The sequence below is a fragment of the Durio zibethinus genome, chromosome 6 (assembly GCF_047325235.1).
Source record: "Durio zibethinus cultivar Kanyao isolate XHJ-2024 chromosome 6, ASM4732523v1, whole genome shotgun sequence".
Lineage (NCBI taxonomy): Eukaryota > Viridiplantae > Streptophyta > Magnoliopsida > Malvales > Malvaceae > Durio > Durio zibethinus.
The window spans coordinates 30,171,653-30,191,184 of NC_143167.1; the positions used below are offsets into that span (position 1 = coordinate 30,171,653).

The 19,532-nt window shown below is 29.4% G+C and overlaps 3 protein-coding genes, 1 non-coding gene and 1 pseudogene across 5 annotated transcripts; 3 read left to right on the plus strand and 2 right to left on the minus strand.

Moving 5' to 3' along the window:
• Positions 1-4,298: 4,298 nt before the first annotated feature.
• LOC111285056 (putative folate-biopterin transporter 6) lies at positions 4,299-7,598 on the minus strand. The gene is made up of 4 exons (XM_022874278.2): positions 6,800-7,598; positions 6,376-6,477; positions 5,146-5,316; positions 4,299-5,063 (listed from the first exon to the last, which is right to left on the minus strand). Exons 1-4 carry the CDS (start codon positions 7,475-7,477, stop codon positions 4,470-4,472), a joined length of 1,545 nt encoding a protein of 514 aa, XP_022730013.2. The 5' UTR covers positions 7,478-7,598; the 3' UTR covers positions 4,299-4,469.
• Positions 7,599-8,199: 601 nt separating this feature from the next.
• Positions 8,200-10,651, minus strand: LOC111285057 (phospholipid hydroperoxide glutathione peroxidase 1, chloroplastic-like). The gene is made up of 6 exons (XM_022874280.2): positions 10,271-10,651; positions 9,951-10,027; positions 9,778-9,839; positions 9,565-9,683; positions 9,309-9,476; positions 8,200-8,469 (listed from the first exon to the last, which is right to left on the minus strand). Exons 1-6 carry the CDS (start codon positions 10,541-10,543, stop codon positions 8,440-8,442), a joined length of 729 nt encoding a protein of 242 aa, XP_022730015.2. The 5' UTR covers positions 10,544-10,651; the 3' UTR covers positions 8,200-8,439.
• A 1,015-nt stretch (positions 10,652-11,666) lies between these two features.
• LOC111285546 (uncharacterized) lies at positions 11,667-13,777 on the plus strand. Its single transcript, XM_089762718.1, has 5 exons — positions 11,667-11,800; positions 12,478-12,550; positions 12,770-12,873; positions 13,248-13,460; positions 13,657-13,777. Exons 2-4 carry the CDS (start codon positions 12,503-12,505, stop codon positions 13,417-13,419), a joined length of 324 nt encoding a protein of 107 aa, XP_089618844.1. The 5' UTR covers positions 11,667-11,800; positions 12,478-12,502; the 3' UTR covers positions 13,420-13,460; positions 13,657-13,777.
• Positions 12,073-12,178, plus strand: LOC149518557 (small nucleolar RNA snoR103). The gene has a single exon (XR_016343371.1). It is a non-coding gene; the product is annotated as a small nucleolar RNA snoR103 (small nucleolar RNA).
• LOC149518558 (eukaryotic translation initiation factor-like) lies at positions 13,467-16,474 on the plus strand (annotated as a pseudogene). Its single transcript, XR_016342588.1, has 6 exons — positions 13,467-13,481; positions 13,647-13,722; positions 13,992-14,079; positions 14,168-14,516; positions 14,604-14,841; positions 15,155-16,474. The product of XR_016342588.1 is annotated as a eukaryotic translation initiation factor-like (transcript).
• The last annotated feature ends 3,058 nt before the right edge of the window (positions 16,475-19,532 follow it).

Sequence of the window (19,532 nt, forward strand, 5' to 3'; positions counted from 1 at the left end):
TGAAAAGAAAAACATTAAAGAACCCAAAATTAATTTATACAACTAATTATGACCCGTGCAATGCATTAATTAATTAAATTTATTTAATATAATTATAAAATTATATTAATTTTAAAATAAATATATTAACAAAATATAAAAATATTATTCAAAAATATTAAATTCCTTATTTTTTTGAAATTTTTAAGTGAAAATCGATGATCAGTCTCTTCATAAATTATTTTTTAATTTTGCATCATTATCAAATTTAAACTTAAAAATAATGCATTTAAATTTACAATATTATAAAAAAGTTTTGAAAAATAAACACTTTTCTAGGCTTAATGATATAAATTGGATAATGCTTAAAAATATAATGAAATACAAATTAATTAAATTATCATTCATAATTAAAAATATATAATTTCATTTTCACATAATTATTTATCATTTATATTTAAATATTCATATTTAATAAAAATATTCTTATATTACAAAATTTTAAAAATAATATTTTTTTATTATTTGAACAATTTGATTCAAAAAGTAAAAAAGTTATAGATACTATAGATAATTGTCTTCAAAAGTCTTAAAAAAAAATTTTCATCTCCATCTCAATGTTAAGTTATTAATATAAGATGATAAAGTTTAATAGCAAAGTAGATATACTTATCATCTTATAAAGATTAATATTTTTAATAAATAAAAGCAAATGATATTATATCATTTTCATAGTTTACTTTTTTACTTGTACCACAATGGAGTACTCCAACTTAATATTTTCACTCATGCAAATCATAAATACAACATTTAGCAATAAAAAAAAAATCACATATAGGATTATATTTACTATTACATTGTAAAGATTAAAGGCGTCTTAAGTTTTAATATAAAAGTAAACATATCTCAATTCCTACTTTATGCAATAATCTAGTTAAACAAAATATAGTATTTAAATATTATCATTATAATTTTTATTGATTTTTATTTGATAAAACTATTATTCTATTTGATGGGATGCTCGATTTTGAAGTTTCAATTCCCTTACTTAATATATGACCTATCATTTCTGAAAGCAAGTTTTATAAGAAGGTCATTGTAGAGCAAAAATCCCACAAATTAATGGCAAAACTAGAATTATTGATAAAGTAAAACATAATTAATAAGAGAACTTTTGTCGTATTGGTATTTTTTAGAGAAAATATCAATTACTGATGAAAACCCTCAAAACTTTGGATTGGGTGTTTTGTAATTAACATATTTTTCAACCATTAACCAGCTACTAAAAATCAAAATAATAGTTTTTCAAAATCAAAAAATAATATATACAATTGATAATGAATGAAAGATATGAAAATGATATTTTATTTGATACAAATACGATTAATATCATTGGTATGTGCAATTAAAGTAATAAATGAGTAATAGGAAAACTTTAGCACAAGAATATTCCATTGAGGTGGAAGATGACATTCATTAAATAGTGAAATAAATGATTTTTTGTCTCTTAAAATTTATTAGAAATTTTATAAAAATAAATTTATATTTAAAAATTTAAAATTTAAAATAAATATATTTAGATTGTTAAAAATATATTTAAATTATATATATATATTTAAAAAAGATTATATATATAGATTGTTAGAGATAAATTTAAATTATATATTTTTTAAAAATTTAAAAAAGATATATAGATGGTTTAATAGTTTATTTTAAAAAAGAAATAACAAAATTATTGATTTTATTCTAAATGTATTTAAAAAAAGTGAGTTTGGGATAAATTTTATTTGATTTAAATTAAAATAAAACTCTTGAAATATTAAAATTAATATAATTTTTAAACTTTCAAAATTATTTTTAAATAAAATAATTATTGGATGGGATTATTTGGTTAAAAATTTAACTTAAATTATTATCTTACATATTAAAAATATAAGTTACCCATGTGGCATACCTTATTAGGTATCCATGTATTCTATAAGATAATATAATATAATATATATATATATATATATATATTAGATTTAAGATGAAAATTTTTTGAATTTTCAAAATCTTATGTAAAGTTGTTTAAATTTTTAATATCTTTTGTAAATTTTTTAAAAATATAATTTTTTTAAATCAAGATAAAAAAGATTGGTGAAAATTTTAAATAAATTTAATATTTGTAATTTTTAAATATGTTTAAAATATTTTGATAATTAAATAATTTTTTAAATAAGGTTATTTGATAAACAACTAAAATTATTTATTAAAAAATAAAATTCATATTTTATTTTTTTAATTTTTAAAAATATATCTTTAAATTGATTTGATTTTCAATTATAATTTGAATAATTTTGATATTTGAATAAATTTAAAATTGTCTAATTTGTAATTAAAAGAAACTATCTTATTATTTAAAAAAATATCTTATGTGTCATTTAAGAGAGTTATCTACATAAGCACTCATGTGACAAATTTATTTATGTATATTGTTATATAATTTATATATATATATATATTAAATTTAAGATGAAATTTTTTTGAAATTTCAAAATCTTACATAAAATTGCTTGAATTTTTAATGTCTTATATAATTTTTTTAAAAATATATTTTTTTTAAATTAAGATAAAAAAGATTAGTGAGAATTTTGGATAAACTTAATATTTGTAATTTTTAAATATGTTTAAAAAATTTTTATAATTAAATAATTGTTTAAATAAGATTATTTGGTAAATAACTAAAATTATTTATTAAAAAAATAAAATCAATATTTTATATTTTTAATTTTAAAAAAAATCTCTAAATTGATTTGATTTTCAATTATAATTTGAATAATTTTGATATTTAAATAAATATAAAATTATCTAATTTGTAATTAAAAGAAATTATTTTTTAAAAAAACTATGTTAAGAGAGTTATCCACGTAAGCATCCATGTGAGAAATTTGTTTATGTATGTTGTTATATAATATATATATTAGATTATAACCCATGCAATGCATTAAATAATTTTACTTATTTAATATAAATATATATAAATATACAAATTAGTTTATTTTCAAATTATATTTAAAATTTTTAAAACTCATAGCATATATAAAATTTATATATATTGACTTATCATTAAGAAATAAACTTTATAGAAATAGTAAGAAAAAAATTATGTCTTTCTTTTTGATATTTTTGTTTACAATAATATTTGTACACAAAGATTATATCAAATAAAAATAAATTATGCCTTTCTTAAAAAATAAAAATATATATTATTAAATGATAAATTAAGTAATAAAAGAAGTATTAACATACTTTTACTTTAGTAATCTTTACTAAATTATTATGAAAAAAATGAAAAATGTTAGAAAATATGTGAAAAAAGAAAAAAAAATTGAAAAAAAATTATTTTTCATAATAATTAAATTATAATAACAATAAAATATATCTTAGAAAAAAGTTATAAACAAAAAAAAAATTGCAATAGTAATATAATATACATTGAAAAAAAGTTACTGAAAAAATAAAAAAATTGATGTATAACATATTACATTTATAGTCTTAAATTTGTAGAAAAATTATTTAGTGTTAATTAGGATTAAATAGATAATTTTTAAAATAAATTTTAAAATTTTAAAATGAAAATAATGAGTGATAAAGATAATATTAAATTTTTTACATTTATTTGAACTATAAATTTGATAATTAGAGTTTAAATTGATATAATGGTTTTGATGATCTTATTATTTTAAAATTTAAGATGAATTTTTTTTTGAATTTTCAAAATCTTACATAAAGTTGCCTAAAATTTTAATGTCTTATGTAAATTTTTTAAAAAGATAAATTTTAAATCAAGATAAAAAAGATTATTAAAAAATTTAGATAAACTTAATCTATATAATTTTTAAACATGTTTGAAAGATTGTGATAATTAAATAATTTTTTAAATAAGGTTATTTGGTAAACAACTAAAATTATTTACTAAAAAAATAAAATACATATTTCATATTTTTTATTTTAAAAAATATATCTCTAAATTGATTTGATTTTCAATTAAAATTTAAATAATTTTGATATTTAAATAAATTTAAAATGATCTAATTTGTAATTAAAAAAATTATCTTATTTAAAAAAAAAAACTATCTTATATATCATTTAAGATAATTATCCATATAAATGCTCATATGACAAATTTATTTATGTATGTTGTTATCTATATATATATATATATATATATGACATTCATTAAATTTAAATTTAAAACTCAACACTTACTATTTATTTTTCTATCCTTAAATCTACTTTGTGAAAAAAAGAAAGTCGATGAGAATGGAGGCCATGGGTTCAGCAGTGAACTCGGGAATTGAAAATTCTCAAATGATCCTTCTCTTGACTTAACAGTATGATGTATGATGCAATCTTCGGTTGAACTTGAAATCTGGAGATGCCATCCAGTTTCATTCTTTGCCGGTCGAGGTTCTATTTCATAATGGTTTCATATAATACATAAACAACTAGACTTCATCTTTCTCATTCTTGGGAACAAGTTCCAAGCCCTCATCATCTGGGGTTACAGCTGGTTTCTTTGTCAAAATATCTGGCGGAATCAAAGCATCTGACTGGTCAGCTTTAGGGACAAGAAAAATTAAGCCCAGAGTCCCAAATCTCAGAATGTTTCTAATGAGAATAACCAACCATAGGTTCGTGAAATCAGTTCTAGTGACATGCAATGTATGAAGAACAATTCCTCCACCCCATTTGGAGGTCAGGGAACCAAGGCTGTCAATGCACATTAACAGTGCAAAAAATGTGCCTTCAATGCCTAAAGGGCAAAGCCTCGTGCTTAATACAATCATAGGAATCCACCTTATTCTGCTTATAATTCGTGAGACGCATTCTTCCAGGATAACAAAGAAGTAATCTGGAATTCCAAGGACTAAATTCCATCTAAGGATGAAGATCAGATCGAGCATTCCGGATATGCCATAAAGGAGTTGTGCAAACAAGAGTATGTTTCTAAATGGGATGTCTTTTAGTGTCTTGTGATAGATCAGGACCCCCACCATTGAAGCCAATGCACCAATCGCGTATATGAACCCAATGAATTCCTGCAGTTAAGAAAGCATGAGTTAAAGAAATACGAAAGGCATATGTTAGAGCACTCTATTTTTAACTCGGATAATGAGAAACCTGAGAAAATGCAGGACCAGCTTTAGGATCTGTGTACCAATAAAACTGCCCTTCATGAGTACTGATACTGAGAGCCAAAGAGAGGTACATGTATAGTGATGGCTTCCACACCTGAGGGAACTTTATTGTCTGATACATGCCCCTTATGGCCACTCCTAAGGTTTCCATTGCCTGTGTAAGCATCCATACAACATAGATGCATCAAGAACTGAGAAAAAATTATTAGCATAGAAATGCTGTCTAAATACTAAAAGCATCCATTGCTTCTCAATCTGATGAAATAATGGATAGAATATTTAGGTTAAACTTTGTTTAAGGTGTTTTGACAGAGTTTTTGTTTGAGTAGAAACAGAAATTTTAAAAGTCTAATGGCTGGAGTATGCGATCGGAAATAACCCTCCTGTCCTCATGGTCTGACATTATTATAGCGTTATACAAGAGATGCATGCAAATTCTAGGGACCGAAGAAGACATCTATTGATCAAAATAGAGAACATGATGTTTTGGCAATGGAATAGGATGATAAGACAGGGAATTTGATGTTGATATCATGATATCTGAACTTTTAAGAACTGCTAATTCCTGAATGGTAACATACCTTGAATAGATTTGAGTTAGATTTTCAAACATGATTATAAGAAGTTCTTGGATTATAGTCTAGCACCTATTATAAGGTAATGCGGAGTGGTTAGCTGTTCAATCACCAGTCCTTATGTGTTTAAAACTACATAGAAAGCCTAATCCCCAGAAAACCTCCCCCTCTTCCCCACCAATACCTATTTTCTTGCAAGGAAAATTAAGAAATACTTTCATTAGAAAATTGAAAGCTGTAGTACGTTCTACTATAGTTTTCAAAACCTTGCAGGATAATAGTGAGTTTCATATTCTAGGCTAACCTTTCATTTCTACCCTTTTGGCCACCTGAGGATAAATTTTAAAAATCTTACATCTGCATTGAGATAATCCATTTGCTCTGGTCTATGAAAAGTAGTTGTAGTTGAATGATGTGAGAAGGTACATTACCACCTGCCATGATCTAGATTGGTTTGACTGTTTGGTGTATTAATTGTAAAACAACAATTGTATCTTTACTAATTCTTAGGATCCAAACTTGGAGCCTGAGGCCGGCAGTTTCATGTCATGATTTACAAGAAATGGCTCTAATGTTCTACCAAACTGCAACAACATAATATTTACAGAAGAATTTATCTGGAAAATTAAAAATCTAACCTTCTGCTTCTCAGAGTGAAGGCTGGAAGATCTCGTTTCATAAATCACAAAGCCCAATACAGTGATAAAAACTGGTGGGATTGCCAAAAGAATTAAAGCTCCCTGCAACAAGCATACATGTTAAGAAAGAGGGACAGAGAACTTAGAAACCAAGCTAGGAGGTAATACGGAAGAATTTTTACATGGTTATAACTTTTGGTTTCACTAAAGAACATAATCAAAGGTCAAATGATCAGTGCTTGAAATTTTGAGAATTTGAGATGTTGAACACAAGCGAAAACTAACAATTTCCAAGCTCAAAAGCCAGTGCTTCTGGCCATTTTCTAAATTTTTAGCCACCTATATTCAGTCCCAAATAATAACTTCTAATTTATCAAATTGCAATGGTACAGATAAGTTGAAAAAAAAAAGAAAACGAGCTAACCTGAGCTCCGAGATGGTGAACAAAAAATCCACTGGTGGAATAGCCAATTAAAGCCCCAGCAGAGGAGCAAAATCCACAAAGGCTCTGCATATCCGGAGCCAAAGATCGGACCTCAATGCTATTTCTCGCAATACACGCATCAATTGTCACATCTGCTATTGCCATGCCTGCTGCAACCCCTACCAGGCAACTTAATGCCAAAGCAACAGGCAAGTTACCAATAAGAGCAACCATCAAAGCAGAGATACCACCAAGAACACCAGCAACCACAAAGTATGGTCTTCTTCTGTAGCCTTTTATTGAAAAAACATCAGTGAATAAACCCCAGACAGGTTTTATAATCCATGGAATATAATATAGGCCTATGTATAGTTGAACCGCCGAGGGTTGGACTTTCTGAACATCTTTCCAATAGTAGTCTGAGACTACTCTGAAAAAAGAGCCAGAGAAGCCTAGGTTGAGGCCATAGACAAGAACTATGCCAAAGATGAAAGTTGGATTGAGCTGGGAAGATAGCATTTGTAGCCATTGAAATGGCTCAAGAAAGACTGACAAAAGATTGTTTTTCTTGCAGGTTTCTACTGAATGAAGGCTGCTTTGGTTTGAAATGCAGCCAGGTTGCTGGGATAAACTCGATACAGATTCTTCAACGAGTCCCTCTTTTTCAGAGGAATCCATTTTTGAAATTGAAGGAGCATGGATTTGCAAATGGCGCTATGGATTAGAAGAGAGGAAACGTTGAGCGCGGGATCTTAGTCATCCTTAACCTACCCCAGTTATGCCATACCAGAATATATTATATATTACCATATGCGAAGTCATGCTATGGTGTCCTACTAAAAAAAATGAAAAGTTATGGCGAATAATCAAGTGATTCGCTCATTCGTCAACTCCTACATTCTCGGTCTCGGAGTTGTTAGCTCACGGGAAAACCTCTTTTTTACGTTCAAAGTCCAACCAGGAATTGTAAAAATACTGAGCAAAACAATAAAATAGAATATTTGTCTCGGAACTTAACATGGCTAACATCACAGCTTGGAATTTTTTGAAGTCATTCCGCATGAAAGTTGACTTTCTTGAGTTCATCCAGACAAACTGATGCAAGTTGATTAAACTAAATTATTAAAATCTTCAAGTTGATTTAACTAAATAATTATTAAAATCGTCAAGTTGATTTAAACTGAAGTGCAGAACAGGTTAAGCTTGTTTGTTCTGTCATTTTTAACTAGAGACAAAATGGAAAACAGCAAAAGTTATATAGCAAAAACTTTACAAAGTGATAGCTTTTGAATTAAGGTTTTAGAATTATTCACATCCAAACTTCACAGAAACCTTTTCTGCAACTCTATTCCTGAAGGAAATTACGAAGAAAAATGAAGTCACGCAAAAAAGAGAAGGTATTGGAAAAGGCGGAAAAAAGAAAACAACTTTCACAACCGTTAAGGAGAAATTTTAACAAATAATGCAAAATAAAAGCATACCATGTCTAACCATGGAAAAGAAAGACAAAAGTACATATGGATGTATCAGACCTATAGCAGAAAACACCATTCCATCTTTCTTTCCTGACTGAGAAATGTACATGTATCTGCTTATTTTTGTCACTAGCAGAAGGGATGCATGTTATTTTGGCTCAAGATTCATGCCGTGAGGAGCTTCTGAATGTCTTTCTGCACCACATCATGCGAAAAATAAAATTAGTTAGTTGATTTTTTTTTTAAAATTCATTGATTAGTTGAATCCTGTTCTAGATAAAAGTACATCTTTCTTAAGGTACTACTCATGATTAGTGCCGTGCTTCCGTTAAAATTAGGACCAGATCACAACATAAAGTGTTTTTATCCTGTACCATTTAACAACTATGTGCACATATCTATTGCACTGAGTATGAACAAGTGTCAGCATGGGGGTGCAAAAAGGCCAGTTCAGAACAAACTACTTCCAATATGAGGCCATGAAATGAAAAAAATCAATGGGGCAAAGCAATAAGTCCCACCCACCAGATAACTTGTGCTATCACTCAGTAGTGATAGAACTACTGAATTTGTCATCCAATTCAGGAAATTCAGAGGAATTGGCTTCCATTATCTTATAGCAGCTTTTAAGTTGACTGTAACACAAATTCTGATACCAGCCGAAGCTGGTAAGATATAATTGTTCTGACCTTTCTATCAGACAAGAAAGTTGTCTACAGTATTGGCATTCCAATGCCCCAGAAAGAAAAAAAGAACTGAATGTTGCAGAATATGTTTTACTTTTATATCAATCAAATATCCCAGCCACCAGTATTTCTCAACATATCTACCACAGAACAAGTGGGAAGAGTAATAATGTCAAACTGCAAAAACTAGTAAAAATGTTACATGTGTTAACATCGATCTTTCATTACAAGCCATAACATATACCATCTTAAAGAATACTTATTATAATGTTATGAACACGTTAGTCCTCAATTGCTATGAGATTAACCTGATTGGACAAGAGAAGGAGAATAGCTGTAAACACATACCTCAATTTGGAAAGGCGATGTTGTTGGTGGATACCTCTCGGCAACTTTGCCATTCTTGTCCACCAAGAACTTCTCAAAATTCCACTTGACCAGGTCACCCAAAAATCCACCTGCACTTGACTTCAGAAATTGGTAAACAGGAGCTGTATTCGGTCCATTCACATCAACCTGTTTCATTAACCTTTCCTTTAGTCCTTTAAGTATAATCTATCTATATCATAAATGCTACAATCAATAGCAAAGCAGCTAGACACACCTTATCAAATATTGGAAATTCTGCTTTAAACCTGGTACATGCAAATTGTTTAATCTCCGGATTTGATCCAGGCTCTTGTCCCCCGAACTGATTGCAAGGGAAAGCTAGAATCTCAAATCCTGTGATAGAGTTGCATGAAGAGATCTTACTAAAACATGATAACATTTATTAAGAAACAAATAACAACCATACGGAACACAGAATGCTTCTCACCTTGAGTCTTGTACTTCTCATATATGTGGGAAAGCTCAGAGTAATTTGATGTTGTCAAACCACTGAGAATCAAAATGAAAATTCTTCAATCAGACCCCAAGTAAAGGACAGAAAACAGACTAAGCTGAACAAGCGTATAAAATGCCGTAATTATCTTGAAGGGGAGGCAGTACCATCTTGAAGCAACATTAACAATCAAGAGAACTTTTCCCTTAAATTTGCTAAGAGAAACATCCTTCCCATCAATATCCTGCCCAAAAAAGAGAGAGAGATCTATTGGCAAAGTGAAAACTATTATCAAATTCAAATTCTTTAGTCGTTGGACTTTTCAAATCTTTTCCAAAAACCATGATCATACACTGAAAGTCAAAATTCTGCAAAATTCACCAACAAACTTGGAACTTTTGTTCAACATAAACTAAATATATTAAAATTAAGATCCATAAATTAACTTCAGAAAGGAAGGAAAGAGAGTTCTTCTCCAATATTATACCTTCACAGTATAGTTGTAAAGAGTCTTCTCCGTAGCTGCTCTTGCAAAAATCCTTGAAGATCTAGATTTGAAGACAAACCCAGAAGCCGTAAGCGACTGTAAGGAGAACCCGTGTTGCAAAAAGCCTGATTTCGAAGACCCAAGCGATGATTTGACGGAAGGAATTGAGAAAGCCATGGAAGACGATGAAGAAGACAAAACTGAGTTCTTTTTTATTTGAGAAAAACCATGAAGAGGAGAAGGAAAGGCTGCAGAGAAAGGCATGGAAGCCATAGCTTTTTTTTTTGCCCTTTTTCCTTTGTGTGTAATTGTCTAAAATGCAACCAGAAAATACGTAGAGTTGTCGCAAGACAACAAAAAGAGGGTTGGACTGTTTAAACCTTAAACTGTGAAGCCCATGCAAATTTGTTTAAAAGGGTTTTGCTGTGGAAGGTAACATTCCACGTTGGCTTTCCCTATTTAAGCTCTAATGGTTGTTTTGTTCATGATATCATGTCGTGTTTCACACTCCGGTTTTTACTTTGGTTTTTGATTGACCAACCTGCGATAACAACAAGACATGATAACTAACGAATGACACCTCAAAATGTAGTTTTTTTTTTTTTTTTTGGGTCATATTTTTCCCTACAATTACGGGTAGAAAATGTTTAAGTGGCAGAGATGTGATTTAAATAGCAACCACTAGAGAGAAAGCTGTGCGAGTTTTGAGTAGCGTGGCTATTGGTGGGTCAATAAAATTGTACTAACCGCATTCACATATAGAGAGGAAGATGTGCACGTCCATCTCCTTCAGAACTTTGATAATTCCAAAAGTCAAACTCAAAACCATGACTTCATTATCTAATTAAAGAACAATCAATTCTCTAAAGAGAATACTAATGTTAACGACATTGATAACTCCAGTGATAAAAAAATATTTTTTTATTATTTGATTATGAATCCATTAAAAATTTATAAAAAAGTATAAATATGTTAAATTTAACATAAATAAATTTATTTAAATTAATTAAAAAAACTATTAAACAAACTAATACAATGCAATAAATAAAATAGTGTCATTTTTTAATCCACTTGTATTAATGCGCGTCTGGGCTATTTATGGGCCTCAGTTAAAATGTGAAGTCGATTGGATAGCTTATGAAAAGGAAATTGGGGCTTCACAGACTTGATGGCCCAATTGGAAATTCATTGTAATCTAAAAAAATTTATATAAAAGAAAAAAAATTAGTAGGAAAATATTTTTACTGATTTTTTAAAATAAAAACATGCAACCCCTATTTTCGGTTTGAGGTAAAAAAATTTAAATGAAAATGCTACTGCTCGTTCTGCGACGGTTTTCTTATTATTTTTAACCCTTTCTTTCCGACGGCCACCGTTTCCCATTCTCTGGAATTATGCGAACAGATCAGACGGTGATAAGTTTGAGGCCAGGTGGCGGCGGTGGTCCGCGCTAGATTCTTTACTCGTCGTTTCTTTTCCTCCTCTTCTTATTCTTCCTCGGATTCCCAGATTTTGCGTCCCGCCTTCGAGGTCCATTCAAAAACCCTAGCTTTTTATTATTAAATTACATGCGTTTCTGTTTCTATATAGAAACTATTTTATATTTGAGTTTGTACAAAGAAGAGTGTATTTTTAAAAATGGAATGATAAAAAATTGAAAATTGTTTGTTATCTATTTCTCATTGCCTTAATTTTTAAAAAAACTTCAGTGTTTTTGTATGCAAATAATAGAGTTTAAGTGATTGTTAGATATTGGAATTGATGTTAATGAAATTTTAATTGTCCTAATTCTTGGCGGAGCACTCGAGTTCGTGTAGCTGCTGTAAACGTGGACAAACATCAATATGCAGGCTTTAGGTGGGCGAGGGATAAGTGCATTGATTCCCATAAAGAACCTACATTACATTATGGATTTCTATAAGTTTATAGAGCTAATGGACAGCTGAAAATTTATAAATTAGAGAGGAATGCACATATTTCGATCTTTGTTTTAAAGTTTTTATGACATAGGATTGCATGTTCCCCTGACATTCATGATCATGAAAGCAAGATGAGTTTTTCGTTATGGTTTTCTCAATATCCTAACTGTAATGTTTCTATCACTGCTGTTTCTTTTTTGATGAGCTGTAAATGGCCTTTGGGTCCACTATTTTTTCTACTTTTTATGTGTTTTTATGATATAAGATTTCTAGTTTTGTTTGCAATAGGCTGGGGATTTGCGGTTTGAAGGTCATGAGTGTGTTTGGCATACACACGAACAGCTGTTGCAACTTAAAGGAGGTAATTTTTGTCTAATGATGATCCAGGGAATCATATTTGTGAATTTGACATGTGAAGCAACAGACATTTTAGGTATATTATGCATTTATATCTTGTTTAGCTTATAGACAGTGGAGTTTAAATTCCCAATGATTTGGTTAATATTTCTTTTTAATTGATATGTCCATATCTGATCATTCCTTTTGCTATCTAATTTTTTTTGTTTGCTTGCTATTTTAGGTTGCTGATATCCCAGAGGATATTTTAAAGATTAAAAAAAAAAAAAAGAAATTGATTCTGAATTTGCTAGTGATGATCAAACCTGGGCTTATGCCGATGGAAATGTGAGTATAGAATATGTCGCCTTCTAATGAAAGTATTCTACACATTGGTTCTTTTTGGGTGGAAGGAGCTATTGCTCAAATCAATTGTCAACTCCTAATACAAATTATTGGAATATTATGGTTCCACTGAAAGAATGAATATATTTGGAAATCTTTCTGGGATTGTCGTGTTTCAATTGCCATTTAATGACTTATTCTTCCCCAAATCACACCCTTAAGAAAACGGTGAACCGAGCATGTCATTGTGATCATTCTTAATCAGTTCTTTTTTTTGCTTGAACCAAAGAAAAATAATAAAAGTAATTGGTTTATCTCCTTTCTCTTTATGATTATAGCTGGTTACAAATTACAGCTTTTGCTTTCTTTCTCTTTAGCTCCAAGCTCAAACCCAAAGTTGTTATTCTGAGCCAGACAACTGTGATTGGCTTGGTCATTCTGCTGCCCCTGGAGATGAAAGATCCTGGGATACAATTCAAGACAATAAAGAGGTTTCCGCTTCTTTTGATTCAAGGCTGCAGGAAATTAATAATCACCAGGAGCAACTAAACTCCCACTTTGCAAGGGCTCAAATTTCATCTAGCCAAGGGGTAACAATGTCTTATCATTCAGTAAACTCCCCACCCTCTCTTTTTTCAAAAAAAAAAAAAAAAGGAAATCCTCATATTATGCAAAGGGATGATTTATTAATATCTCTTTTTCTGCTATCACTCTCTGTTAAAGTTATCAAACTATAAGTTGCACTGGAAGTTTGCTAGACGTATTTGCTTATTTAGCTTCTGCCAGTTTCATTTGAATTTCTTGTGAACCAGTTAGGACCTACTCCTGTGCTTATAAAGGCTGAAGTCCCATGTTCAGCTTGAAGAGGTTATCTCTCCAAAAAGGAGCATGTTTTGAAGACAGTTAAAGGGTAAATATTCCTCTGATTCACAGTCTTTTAGTCATTTGCTCTTGTAATTTATATCACATTTTCTTTATCTCTAAGTTATTTAGAAGGATGACTTACCTGGATTATCTCATTTATTGCTCTATCTTAAAGGTTTTATTGTGATTCTTTCTATGCAGAAACTATTTGTTTGCTGAATAAATACGACATGTCAACTGTTGTTTTTTATTGTGAGGTATCTTGAACAAATTGACCCCATAGAAGTTTGATGTTCTTAAGGTCAGTTGATTGACACTGGCGTTACATCTCCAGGCAGTTTGAAGGTTTCTAGTTATGTCTTGACACCTTCATCTTTGGCATTTATTTAATAACTTGTCTGTCAATGGAATTTACTGTCTGGTTGCATTTCAGGGTGTTATCTCACTGCTGTTTGATAAGGCTGTGATGGAGCCAACATTTTGCACTATGTATGCTCTTTTATGTTATGACCTTAATGAAAAGCTTCCTCCATTTCTTTCTGATGAACCTGGTGGGAAGGAAATTGCGTTTAAGGGAATCCTTTTGAGCAATTTCCAGGAGGCATTTGAAGTTGCAGACAATTTGAGAGAAGAAATTAGGCAGATGACTGCCCTTGAGCAAGAAATGGAACGTGTAGAAAAGAAAGAATGGTCAAGCTGCGAACTCTGGGCAACATACCCCTAATTGGGGACTGTTGAAGCAGAAGATGGTGCGTGAAAAGATTGTCCACCATATCATGCAGGTTTGTTATTCATCCAATTAGTTTATTGGGCATGGATTTGCTTCATTGTTTATACTTGTCTGTTTACGGTATTCCTATGTGATGCAGGAGCTTTTGGGACATGGTGGTAGAACAAACCCTGCTGAGGAGAATATAGAGGCTATATGTCAGTTTTTTAACACTATTGGGAAGCTGTTGGATGAGAGCCTGAAATCTCAGCAAGTCAATGATGTCTATTTTATCAGGCTGAAGGAGCTGACCAAAAATCTACAACTTGCTCCTCGATTAAGGTTCATGGTTTATTCTTGATTTGAGGGCCAACAACTGGGTGCTTAGTCGGAAAGAGGTTAACTTCTATAGACACATTTTGTTAACTTTTAGGCATTTTCGTCACTAGACATTTTGTTCATTCCTTTTCCTCGCATTATTCTATTGCATTGGACATGGTATTTCCATGCCTCATATGTGCAAATGACCAAACAGCTATCCTACCATATTCTATAGTAGTCACCTCTTTCCTGAAGTACAAAGCAAATTACCAACCCTTAAATTTGTCTATTTTTTTTTTCAGACACTGATGGTTGTTTATCTTCTGATTCCTTATTTATCTAAAACAGTTGTGGGAGTATTTGACATTCTTTTTGATCCTGTTTTGGCAGGTCAGAGGAAAGACAAACACTGAAATTTATTCTGAAGCAGAAAAGAATATGGGGCTGTGATATGGTGCAACTGCAATTATGAGAAATGGTCATAACAGTGGGGCTCTAGGGGGTATGTCCCCTAGCGGTTTTCCACCCTAGCTCTGGGGGTATGATGCTTGGAATGCCTGGAATCAGGAAGATGGCTGTAATGCCTGGGGTTGATGCTGATAACTGGGTGATTCCTTGATCTCAGTCAATTAATTTCAACAGGTGATGGATTGGGTCCTTCTCAGCCTAGTGGGCGTGTATAGCAGCCTTTCATCAGCAAATCACCTTCCATTTATACGAAGTTTCTGTCTCAAGGTAGTGGTGGCATAGTAGCAGGGAAATCAAGTCCCTTGTTGCAGAGTAATGTTGTGCCTCCGGCTAGATCTTCAAGTTTTGAACCTGTGAATCCTAAGCCTGTTGTATCCGCAGGAGCTGGAGTCAATTCTCCTGAGAAGCCAATGGGTGCTGCAACAAAATCAAATCCTGCAGATCTTCAAAGAAAAACAAAGTCTCTGCTTGAAGAATATTTTAGTATCTGATTACTTGATGAAGCGCTACAATGTATTGAGGAGCTGAAAACCCCTAATTTCCATCCTGACATTTTAAAAGAAGCTATTGCTCTTGCTTTGGAAAACAGTCCACCTTATATGGACGCAGTCATAAAGCTTCTCAGAGTTCTTACATGATAAGAATGTCGTCACTGCTGGGGACATAGGAACTGGTTCTGTTTTATACGGCTCATTAGTGGATGATATTGGTATTGATCTACCAAAAGCACCAATTAATTTTGGTGAAGTTCTTGTGAAGCTGGTTGTGGCTGGAGGTTTGGACTTTACAGTCATCAAAGAAATTCTAGTGAAGGTTGAAAATGAGTGGTTCTGGAAATCCATCTATGGCGCTGCCGTTAGGAGCATTAATTCCTGCCATTCTGGGCAAGAATTGTTGGCAATGCTGACTTGCAGGCTTGTGAAAGTTTGCTTCTCTAGTTCCCGAGTGCTTCCTAGTTATTTTCCCGAGTGCCATGCAGGAGACTTAAGTATAATTTTTTAAATTTTGGCGATTCTATAGTTTTGTTTATGAAGTGAGAGACATAATGTTTAATCTTTCCCTCCAGCTGTGGTAATTGTCCCCCAGTGAGCTAGGAACGAGTAGTGGGTGTTACATTAGAATCCGTGTAACAAGTTTTTGAGACCTGGCCAGCACGAGCCCCAATTTTCTTAATAGATGGGGCCTTTATTTTGTCCTTATATTTCGACTTTTCGAGTGTTCAGTGTCCACCTTATTGGCCCATCTCTTTGAGAATCTTTAGCAGCTATGATGAATATTGACTTGGATCATTCTTAAGTGGAATAACACGATATGCTTTAAAGTCGAAAGCTCTGATCTTAATTTGAAATGGCTGTCGATCTCTCATTGGCGGCTATTTCGTCTGCCTCGTAGACACTAGACATACACAAAAAAAAAAAAAAAGTGCAAAGGTTGGTTCTTTTATTAAGTTGTTAGAACATTGTGGATTTGCAGGTTGATCGTTCACTACACCATGCGTCTTAGCAGAATACAATATTGAATTCGAGGCATCTTTAACATAATTCAATATTGAATTCAGATTTAATTTAAAATAATTTTACCTATTAAAGTCATGAATTTTTAACAAAATTTTAATTTTAATTTTAAAATTCAGGTTTCGCCATCTATAATATTTTCAATCTCTAATATAAAAACTATGCAACAATCCCTAATATAAAAAAAAAAATTGCAATTCAACAGATTCGAGCATTATTGCGAGGTTCAATAATAATAAGAAAAAAATAATAATGAATGATATCGTCATCTAAGAAGCGGAGAACATCCTCTAACAACTAGTACATAAATAAAATATAACAATTTGTTGATGGGTCACACCAACATTAGCTGTCACATATACCTATCTAATGGGCCTGATTTTGATTAGAGACGGTGTCCGTTTTGCTTAAGCAACCACCATTCTGATATCATATCAATATAACATCATTCTTTTAAATCTATCTTTAACAAAAAGGCTTGAAAGATATAATATCTGCTTCTGCAGATTAAGGTTCATTGCACAGGATTTTGGTTCAATAATATTATTTTTTAAATCTAGTGATTCTCTTTAGTCAATAATCTGGTGATTCTTTCAGATATTGTCAAGTGTTTTATCATATCCTTGTCTATTTAATTAATCATAAAACAACACCGAAAGTTATGGTTGTAAAACACAAACTTTACTAAGTAGATCTCATCTCTTTTTTGAACCCGAAGAAGAATAATAAAATAATCGAAGTAAAATTATTTTTAATTTATTTTTAACTTCAATTCTTATTTACTTAATTTATCTAAAAAATATTACTCATTTACGATGTGTTGGATTTATAAAATATTTATAAAATTATTTTTATATTTATATTTATATAATTTAAATTATTTATCTAATTTTTTAAATTATAATAAGATATAAATTTAATTTCATGAATTAAAAATATTTTTTTATTTTAAAAAAATTAAATCATCCTAAGTAACAAAATAATTAATTTTTTTATAATTTTATATTTTTTATATAAATTAAATTAAATATAAAATTATTATCGTTCTATCATATTTTATCTATCATTTTTACATCAAAATTTATTTTAAATTCTTTCAAATATGTAAATACGAATTACTAGTCAATTGCCAATTAAAATAAGTGTATTAAAAAGAGCTAGGGTGTTAAAGCTTAATTAATTAAGATATAGTACTTTGATTCTATTATACTTACAGTGCAACAAAGGAACAAGACTTCCTTGTGCAGGTTTGTAAAGTATTGACTTAATAAGCTTGTTTAAGAAAATATCAACATTGTTTTTTTTTTATTTTTTTATTACCATTTCTAAAAATAGTTTAGAGAGAGATCGAGGAGGAATAATTTACAGGATTTTAGTTCTTAACAACGACAAATTAGACTGATTCCCAAGTTCCATTCTTATCAACATGTCTGACGAAACTGTGGGCTCTTCTCCAAAAGTGTCCGGCTTGGAACAAGAATTTTCAACCAGCATGCGACAGCGACATTTTTTTTTTTTTTACAATTGTCAAGACAATATTTTTTTATGGTAAAGTTTAATATCATTTTTAAAATTATTAAGATAATTTAATATTATAATGATAAAATTATTAAAATAATTTGATTATTAATAATTTTAAATTATTATATTTGATATAATATTATAAATTATTATAAATTTTAAATTAATGTATCTGATATTATATAACAAAATAAATCATAACATAGACTATTCAAAATAATTTTATAAAAAAAAATATTTATTGAATAAAAAAATATAAAAATAATTAAATATTATTTTATAAAAAACTATAAACTATAAATCAATTTTAATTAAAATAATTTGTAAAAAATTATTACATAAATTTATTATATTTTTACCGATAAATATTTATTCAATGATAACAAATTTTGTTAAAAATAAGTGATTAGCAATTTATCTTTTACATGTGACAAAAAATTAATGGTTTTAAATTTAAATATTGTATTTATGAATAATTTTATCGATCATAAATTAGTACATCTCATTTTAAATTATTATTCAATAAATTTTTATCACATTAACGACATGTATTGATTGAAGTAAGGAGAGAGAAAAAAAGTAATAGAAAGAAAACAAAAGGAAATGAAAATTTCTTTTTCTTATTTGTATATGACATAAATAAAAAAAAAAAAGATATGCTTAACTCTCCTTTATTTCCTTTAATTTTTGTCATTTTTTAATTACCCTAAATTAAGGAAAAAAGAAAGAAAATGAAAAAAATAAAAATTTTGAAATATAAAATAATAATTATATTTTTATTAAATTCTCTAAATTAAAAGTGAATCATTTTGAACTCTAAAATTATATTGAAAATATAAAACATCATTTATCAATAAATTTATTGTTTTCAAAATTTTTCTCTAATTTTTATACGTTTCATAAATTTCATTGATAATTATTTTCATGAAGAAATAAAAAAAAATTGAAAACATAAAATACGTTAACATAAATATATAAATGTTGTAGTAAAAATAAATATTATCAAAAGTTATAATAAAAAAAATAATATAATAAATTATTTTTTTATTTTTCATTATTTAATCAAATAATAGTTATAAAAATTTATTTACTTTATTTTTTATTAATTTTAACTATTCAAATAAAAAAATATATATTTACTTTTCATTCATTTTTTTTATTAATATTTATCTAAACATAATAATGTAAGATAAACAAAATTATAGAGACAAGTAGCACTTTCATATATATATATTATATAAGTCCAAAACATAATTAGGCATTAT